Genomic DNA, 8,955 nt, shown 5'->3' on the forward strand with positions numbered 1-8,955 from the left:
TTAATAGATACAAACGACCCAGAGTCAAACTCTTTATTCCACCTGGTGTCGCACCTCCGGTTCAGGCAGTTCCACATACGTTCGTTCCGGCATTAGCTCATGTCTTCGGTGGGCATCAACGCCATGCATTTCATGAATCACGGGTCCCAGATCGCCATCCAAGGGCGATGGTGGCTCCGAGTCAGTCTTACCCGCGGCCGTCTCCGCTGTAGCCGTAGCTGGTTTCCGCTTCGATCTTCTCCAAACGAACACCAGGACGATAACAAGGACGAGCACGCCGCCGACGCCGCCGACGACGCCGCCAACAATTGGCCCTATTGGGGGCTTTGAGGCTGAATCTTCAGAGTTATCGTCGTCGCCGTCGTCTCCTGGTCGCGCGGTATTGCTCTCCGTTGCCGCCGTCCTGGGAGTCGCGGTTTCAGGATCTGAAGTGATTGTGGCAGAGGCAGCCCGAATGGCTAACAACACCGAGTCGTCGACCCAGGAAATCGACATGGTTTCCGTAATCTGGTCATTCTCGTCCTTGACATCGGTCAGGGAGCCGATGGTAAACATTGTTTCGGCCCCTGAGGAGGTGCCTGAATAGGTACATTGGTAATCCGCTATCGAGAGATCAGGCCACGTCCTGGTATGGCAGTGCGGGTCCTGGCTGCCAGTGCACAACATCACGAACGGATCATTGGAATAGGGGCGAAGGGAAGGGGTTGCCGAAAACTGAGAACTACCGTAGCAAGTGCTGATGAAAGTGCAAGTCGTGATGGTGGAGACAGTCGGACAGCAACCCGCCATAGCGGGGAAATTGGCGTTCGAAGAATGAAAGACACAGGCATTGCTATTGTAACAAGCTAAGCGGGACTCTGTATACGTTTTTAGTTTATTTGGTTCAATCGTAAACTCGTTTGCTGTTGACTGGGACTCTTTGGAGAGGGAATCTGACGTTTGGAACCTGCATAGTAACCACAGATCGTGGCTTCGGCCTGTTGGGTGGTGGCCCGACGAACAAGCCTCCGAGCAAGCCCATCTTCCAAGGGTAGCTTGGTAGGTTCTGGGATTACGAACAGGGCGTTTTGCCTGTCGTTGGGAACTGTCGCTGAGGGGAAAGCGAAAGCGAGAGAGTTGGCCGCCACCACAAAATAGAGAAGATACCACATCGCGCTGGAACGATTTCTGGCGACATCTGAACAAAAGCAGAATAACGATTTTGCATTTTCCATCGTCGAGCCGCGGCCCCTGAGAAGAACTAGCTAAAGGTTAGCGCCTTGGCCGTGCGGAGACTGTGATGCAAACAGGGTCATCGCGGTATCCTCTAGTGTGCTTTGTGCGACGAAATTCACTCTGAGACGAAGTTCAATTTGAGGACAATGGCCGTGAGAAGGGTTATATATAATGTACGTAAAAATAGGATAGTAAATGTATTTCTAGAGCTTCCGATGAGATGCATGCCTCATTGACGAAATGTACAAGCAATATAGCAAACAAGGGGGATAAAATGAAAATCAGAATACTTCGGTAAAGGAACTTTTATCTTTCTCCTTTTACTTCCATATATAAAATAAAATACAGCCAAATATTCTCTCTATCAAAGAGGATGGATTTGAGAAGCGGATATTTTGGGCTTGCTGAGTGGGCTTCACGCATATTGTTCTGTGTGAAATTATTGATCTCTATTCTCAAGACTTCCATTTCAAGTCCACTTGTTTCCGTCGGGCCTGTGAAAATAAGCGAGAAGATTCGCTGGTTAGCATTCACAGTGATTGCAAGTACCAAACCCAGCAAGGTGTGGGAAAATCACAAACAGGGGAAGAGAGAAATTTACCAGAGGAGCCAGCATCGCAACGCCAACAGCCAGCGCAATAACAGTCAACAGCAACTGTATCTTAGAGAAGCCCTTGCCCAAAATATCGAATGCCTGACTAGGATGGATCCGTGTGCCAAATACATCCAACCCATAGGCGAATACAAGGCTGGTGCTTTCTAGCAACGTCTGGCTCGATTCAATATTCTGAATACCAATGACATCGCGCGAGTGCGTGAGAAACCACCTGCCGTCAAAGTCTAGGAAGGCTGCGTATTGGGTCAAGCCCTCCTCCGCCTCATTCGCCGTTGGCGAGCGACCAATTGGGCGCCGGGGGTCTAGGAGTTGACGCGGGATACCGATGACGCCGTTTGAAGCGGGTAGGGAGCATAGTAATTGTTTGGTGGTTATGCCTTGGCGGGTCTGAGAGACGGCCATGCTTGAGATGGGTTCAGGGATTATGTAGGCTTGAGAGATTACGTGGGGTCGGGGAATGCCGGAGTTTGAATGGATGCTCGAATAGTTTGCGGCCTCACCTAGTGGGCCGCGGTCATTGGCGATGGGGGATTCATACAGTTCGGATATCACGAGCTGGTAGCCTTTTGAGTCTGAACTTTCTGTTACATCGGCCCAGAGAGAGTAAGTGAACCAGTTTTCTGACAGAGCTGTAGTAATGGGTTGGCTGGTGTCGACGCCGGTTTGGGTGATGGAGTGAAGGACTTGTCCGGATACAGCGTCGAGAAGATAGAAGGCAGCTGTCGAATCCCCAACGGCCGTGAGGAGAGCAAGGTTTGGATTCAAATATTTGTAGAGAACAGAGCGATCTCCCAGTACTTTTCCAATTGATGCAACTGGATCATGAGGTGGGCGGGCTATAGCATTGATAAGCTTCTCGCCTTTGGGAGGTGAAAATTCCCAAAGGGGCACCTTGGGGCTCGCGGAGTTCCAACCGAAGACACGACCACCATTTAGTGTTACAATGAATGTGTTGCCGTCAATAGGCACAGAGGATAAATCGGGCACACCACGAGCTTGGACACTGACCGCAACTTGATTTCCCCCGCTGGGTATCAGGACGATAGATTCAAGGTGTTCAGACGGATTGCCTCGTTCAATAATCTCTCCTGAAGAGACATTGACCTTGACAAAGCTGCCATCTTCCACATAGACTGTCGCAATATAATGAGCAACACTGATAACTTTCACGTTCCAGTCAGCATCGCGGGATTCAGCGGCCTTGGTCTTCCACAAAATTTTGCCCTTATTCGCGTGATCTATAGCCAGAACGTAACCATTCCTGGTGGCCACAATCACTAATTTCCTGAATCCAAAGCTGATGCGATCTGAACCATCGCTCGCCATGAAACTCGATAGAATACGGACGGGTAATCCGCGGAGCCATGTAGGCAAACCCTCCAGATCCTTCACATGGCGTTTCAACCGGTGAACATATGCTCCCACTAATGATTCATGACCTTCTACTTCCAGTGCTTGAGCAAGTTTCTCCCCACCATTGACGTCAGCCCAGGACACTGCTACGGCTTCGGTCAAAATCTCTGGTCTGCTCCATGCAATATCGCCGTTTCGAACCAGCATCCAGTTTCCAGCCTCCAAAACCTGGGCAAATCGAACGGCATAGGTAGAGCCACGAGCAACGACTTCGGAGACCGCGTGGCGTGCATTTTCAGTTACAGCTTCACTAGGAGTCCATCTGGCAAGGATTTCATGAGAAGTAGACGAGACGACACTTATATCAGTTTTCGTAACCCGAGTAAAGTAGACGTTGGTATCCCTATTACTCGTAGTGAAAACCGAACTTTCAGCAACCATTGGAAGCTGGTAAGCGCTGGATATTTCACCCAATTTAATGTCCGTGTGATATACCTCTGCCCATGATTTGGATTCTGTCGCATAGTGGATTAGGAAATGTGGTTCCGCATTGAAGGAACGAGGAGCGTGGAATTCGACCTTCTGGATATCCTCGCCGCTGTTGTTGTTAACATCAAGAGAATGGATGTGCTTGGTTCCAATCACATTTATTTTTATGGTCTTCCATGTGCTATCCGCCCATACAATCAACGGAGATTTGGAATTTGCTCCAACGAAAATGATAGATTGGGGAGAGGAAACCTCGCCTTCAGAGTTCAGGGTATAGTGGTTCGTTTGGTGACCCGTGTTCAAATCTAGCGCTGTAACTTTGATTTTATATCCCTTCCGTGTTGCAGGTTGTAGAGAAATATAGTAAATAGCAGCTTGTGAAGTCGACACCTGGAACGGTGAGTTATCACTTTGAGAGAACAAAATAGTCAGTCAGGATCCAATATAAGTCAGAATCTAAAATAATCTTGACGGGAGGAGAAAACCTCAGTGCTCCTGAACAATACTAAACACACCTATCATCTTTGTATTCCCATTTAACATTTCCGGATGCGCCATCTAACCGTCTAACAATGCCCGATTTCTTGCCAAAAAGCACGATTAAATCCTTAGCAGCCAGCTTCGGGTCCACGGACTTATCAAGGACAAGCGTCTCCAAACCGACAACCGGGCCATCATGGAACTCATTCTCCCAGGCCAACTTCCCGTCCAATGCGCTCCATGAAGCCACCCTCCCGCCAATTGCACTGACCACAGCATCCTCACCTTCAACACCTCTTAGCAACGACGGTAATGGGTGGCCATCATCCGCCGACGCTGCTGTTGCCAGGTTCTGACGCCAGACAATCGCACCATCCTTCGGGTTCACTGCACCCAGGATATATTTTTCAGATAGCGTGTAGAGTAACGACGCAGCAGAGGAGGTGCTGGGCTTGTGGAAGAAAGTCGAGTGTCCCTGGGGAGTTCCTAGTAAGGCATGGTGGTAATCTATGTGGTAGGCCTCGTCTGCGAAAATTGCCAGGGAAGCGGGCACGGCAGAGGCCAGCAGGATAAGGGCTGCTTGAAGCCGCATTATTTCAACTGGGTTGCGGCGATCATTGGGGAGGGGTGAGGTTGGGGAGTGAGGGCGATATTAGGTGGTCAGAGTTAGCAGGATGAGTTGTCCGCATGAAGAAGTCCAGCTTCCCTGCGTTCTGGAATAACAACTACTCATTGGCCAAGAGGGCTGGACCACCGATCAATGCAAAAACTGTGCTGGTTTCTATTAACGACTTGAAAATAGTTGCTAGGAAATTCCAAGGAGAATTATATTTCGCAATTACATTATAATACAACTTTTCTTTTGTTATACAATAGAGAACTGCTTGTTCCGAAGCACTAATAATCAACATGGGGCACTAAGCTAGGAGCTAACAGCAATTGAGTAATCAACCAAAGGGACAACTATTAGTTGTTCTCAAACACAATTTTGTTCCCGACCTCAATAGCTTCCCTCTCACCTTGAGACATACCTCCCTGAACCTGCCATGGTGCATCACCCATTCCCATGGCCTGTAAACCATCATGGCTCAACGTCGACCAATCCACTGCTCCAGCAAAGCCAAACTCACCGGGTCCCCCAGCATTTGGATAGTCCCATGGTGGAGAATATGTTAAGGCCGCTTGGCGCTGCTTCTGAAGATATCTTGCGTTCATCTCGCACAGCGGGGCCGCAGGAATATACAACACACTCGAATCACCTTTACCACTATGTTCATTGTCAACAGAATGGAGACAATCACAGTGCCATGCAACATAATCACCTGGCTCAACCCGGGGTACAGATACCATGGTAGTGGAAAGCTTGAGGTGCGGGTGAGAGAGGTCCGAGTATTCTTGACACGATCCAGGAACGGAGCCGGGGAATGAAGAATCCAGCAGGGGTTCCGAAGTCTGGACATCAAAGAATGGGCGGAGAATGGTATAAGCGGTACTAGATTTTAACATTGGGCATACGTGCATTGTTCCTTCTCCTGGTCCCGTGTCGGACATCGACAGCCATCCTTGGAAGAACCGTAGCATGGAGCAGGCACCGGCTCCATTGTAAAGATCCATTTTCGCGTGAACGCGGTGCCGTGCATCAAAAGGGTCATACTCCTCCCACGAACCATCCAGTATCTTCTGGTACACACTTGAATATTCAGGATCCTCCCACCTTTCAAGCGATCCTCCATCGATATGTGGGCCAAGGCAAAACTTCGCGTCGCCTGGATTTCTGATGCGAAATCGATCCGCGTAGGAAAGAGGGTAGGTCGTGGAGAGCTGTGTTTTGGGATCGGAAGAATGCCAAATTCCTTGTAGAAAGCACTGGGTCCGAAGGATATTGGGATGCGCCCTGGCTGCGACTTGTGAGGGTGACCAGTAAAGTTCATAAACGGCGGGGGAGTCAGGGGGAAATGCTTTCACGCTATTTTTATTGGCAGAGATATATTCAGTTGCCTGTTGCTTGAGGTCGAGAGCCGCTGGTTTCGGAATAACTGCCCTTACAATTGCACATCCACGCCTACGAATCTCAGCTAGCTTACCAGGAGATACCTTGCCTGATAGAATATCTGAGAAATTAATTGATGGTATAACCTGTGGTTTTGGCAAGTGGCGTCAACCCTCGCATCGTCTAAACGTCCAGCGCGGTTTCCCACGCTATCGGATCCTAGCTCAAGAGCCAACAACGCTATACTTACGTCACTGCCAGCTTTCCTAATCTCCTCCACTTCATGCTCAAGGCTGGCTAATAATCTAACCCAACTGTTCTTCAGCGCACTTCCATTCCGCAGGAAGAGGCGTAACTTTAGGTCTTCAAACCGCTTTGGGAGGGGCTCTGGCTTATAGTCTGATCTCAAGCTAGGAAAAACGGACGATATGTCCCCTGCAACTTTGGTGGGTTGAGATGAGGTAGAGGCAGCTCGGACCGCAGTTCGAATACCAACTTGAGATGCGAACTTCCACATAGCCACGTCTATTCAAGAAGAAGGTTAATCTCGGGTTTAAGCAGATTTCAACGCAATCCACAATCGACGAGATACCTTTAGGCCAATCTTGTGTCAAAACCGATTGAAATTAAGAAATGCCTCGTAATCGAGTCTGTTTCTTCGTACCGGAAAACTGGTTTCACGTCAGCAATGAATAACTATCACGAAACACGATATTGAGATTGTATACAGCGTTGAAATTGACAAGGTGGGATGACTATTGTTTGTTGCCACCAAAGAACGCCAAGAGGTCATACCCAATTACGGTCCAGACCAGAAGCATGATTTGATTGGCTTACGTAGTCTGACATGCCCATGGCCAAGCAGCACATCAAGGCATGTTCTAGCTACTATGTAAAAGCCACATCTTGATGTCCTGTTTTCCGACAATAACCCATTGGTGACACAAGGAGGAAATGGAAGAAAAGGAAGTCAATAGTTAAGTTCTCAATTTAGATGATCTTTAGAGCCATATAAAGACACCAGATAAACGAGTGAGAAAGTGACGAGGCAACCTACAGCTCAAATGAAGGATATAAGAAGTGATGAGTTTTGAACATGTATTAGAGTCCATGCAGTTGCACTTGCTGGAGGGTGATTTCTAGCAGGATGAGGAAGTGGATCAGCAGATGAACTTGATCACATTATCTTTTCTCTGTGATTTGAAAGGGATTGTTCTAACTCAAAGAGCGAAGAATGATCCAACTTGTAACAGATCAAGGGATAGCAATTTCAGTGAACAGGCAAGCACATTACATACAAGTATAAAGAAGAGGAAAAGAAAAGAAAAGAAGGTTTCTATCTAGTAGCTCTTGATAACGCCAGTGATAACCTGACGACACATTCCACAGATTTCATCAATGGGGGAATTGCATCCTGGGCATTACTGGCTCTCGTCTCTGATGGGATGGTATCTAGAGCTCTGCCTTCTGACCGCTTTCAGCAGAGCAACCGATCGCGTGGACTTGAAGAGCGATGGAGAGAATTCTCCGAATGATACCCAATCCAGGAGGACTATCGGTCCTGATATGCGAACCGGTGCCACGGGCAGAGGGATTGTGTATACATCTTCCAGCCCGGAGGCCAAATCGGAGCCAGGAACTCCCGCCAACCCTGGAAAGCGCGAAGGGAAAGAGACCCTACTTGCATCCAGAGGCCAAGGGAAGTATTCAGGGAAGTATTCAGGGAAGTATTCAGGGAAGTATTCACAGATGAACAACGAAAAATAGTAACAACTAACAATACATCCGTACAAGAACGGATCCGACTGGCTAATAGAGTTGGATAGTAGTTATGAGAACCATCAAGCGTTATCCAACGGGACCTCCGGTCAAAGTTATGGCAATTCATCTTTCGACAGCGTCAATGAGACGTTATTTCATGTCAAATCCGTAGAGAATGTCATTTATGGGTGTTGCCAAGTCTTCACGTATGCGTGAACCACCACTACGGCAAAAGAGCCCATTCACCACCAGCGCCGTGGTGGTATATAAAAGGGGACGAATCACCTAATCCAATCCCCTCCAACACTTTCTGTCACGTATACGCGACCATGCGTATTCTGAGAACCGCCCACCTTTTCTATCCTTTTCTCATTCTTCTCCTAGCCATCCTACTTAGAAGAATCAACTATCTTTCAATTCTCTGATTACCTAGTGTAACACTTTATTCTCAGCGAGATTTTGTTTCAGCAACGGGTTAGGTCCCTCATTGGCTCAGAAGTTAGCAGGACTTCGGCACCAGTCCGTTCTTGATCTCGTATGTGAACTATTCCCAATTTGGAGAAGTGAGGCTGAGTCAACTGATACAACTAGGCTACAACGGTGGATGATTTGACACAACCAACCCATCCATCAACATCTACACCAGGTCAGCGTCACAAAACACCCACAGCATCACCAATACAGCCTGCAAGAATGGCTCACGGGTTCGCGTCTGCTACAATTGTGACTGAACTGGCTCGGGACGCCGCGCGAACCCCGCCTCCAACCGATGATGCCCAGACATACTTTGATCGAAGCATACATATCCTCGGACGAACATTCGGGGTTCAAAGACGGGAGATGCAAAGCCAGCTTCAAAACTACAATATTTACATTACAGACAATATAAATATGTTGAAGCGAGATGTGGATGAGCGTATTCGGCAGTTAGAGGCGAAGATGGACAAGCGTTTTCAAGAGGTGGACAAGCGTTTTCAAGAGGTGGACAAGCGTTTTCAAGAGGTGGACAAGCGTTTTCAAGAGGTGGAGGCAAAGATGGATGCAGGCTTCG

General features: G+C 48.3%; 4 protein-coding genes across 4 annotated transcripts in view; 1 reads left to right on the forward strand and 3 right to left on the reverse strand.

Annotated features, from left to right (window-relative positions):
* Window positions 1-33: 33 nt before the first annotated feature.
* HCAG_00649 (predicted protein) lies at window positions 34-1,151 on the reverse strand (the record flags this gene model as incomplete). The annotated part of the gene is made up of 2 exons (XM_001543553.1): window positions 34-857; window positions 938-1,151. 2 exons carry the CDS (start codon window positions 1,149-1,151, stop codon window positions 34-36), a joined length of 1,038 nt encoding a protein of 345 aa, XP_001543603.1.
* A 519-nt stretch (window positions 1,152-1,670) lies between these two features.
* Window positions 1,671-4,745, reverse strand: HCAG_00650 (conserved hypothetical protein; the record flags this gene model as incomplete). Its single annotated transcript, XM_001543554.1, has 3 exons — window positions 1,671-1,709; window positions 1,817-4,082; window positions 4,189-4,745. 3 exons carry the CDS (start codon window positions 4,743-4,745, stop codon window positions 1,671-1,673), a joined length of 2,862 nt encoding a protein of 953 aa, XP_001543604.1.
* Window positions 4,746-5,050: 305 nt separating this feature from the next.
* Window positions 5,051-6,998, reverse strand: HCAG_00651 (conserved hypothetical protein; the record flags this gene model as incomplete). Its single annotated transcript, XM_001543555.1, has 4 exons — window positions 5,051-5,082; window positions 5,185-6,289; window positions 6,394-6,668; window positions 6,947-6,998. 4 exons carry the CDS (start codon window positions 6,996-6,998, stop codon window positions 5,051-5,053), a joined length of 1,464 nt encoding a protein of 487 aa, XP_001543605.1.
* A 1,599-nt stretch (window positions 6,999-8,597) lies between these two features.
* HCAG_00652 (predicted protein) overlaps window positions 8,598-8,955 on the forward strand; it is a gene marked incomplete at both ends in the record, with an annotated part of 807 nt that continues 449 nt past the window's right edge. The window contains one exon of the mRNA XM_001543556.1: window positions 8,598-8,906. Coding sequence (XP_001543606.1) covers window positions 8,598-8,906 — 309 coding nt within the window. The remainder of the gene's footprint in view (window positions 8,907-8,955) is intronic.

This window comes from Histoplasma capsulatum, genomic scaffold (genome assembly GCF_000149585.1).
Source record: "Histoplasma capsulatum NAm1 scaffold_1 genomic scaffold, whole genome shotgun sequence".
Lineage (NCBI taxonomy): Eukaryota > Fungi > Ascomycota > Eurotiomycetes > Onygenales > Ajellomycetaceae > Histoplasma > Histoplasma mississippiense.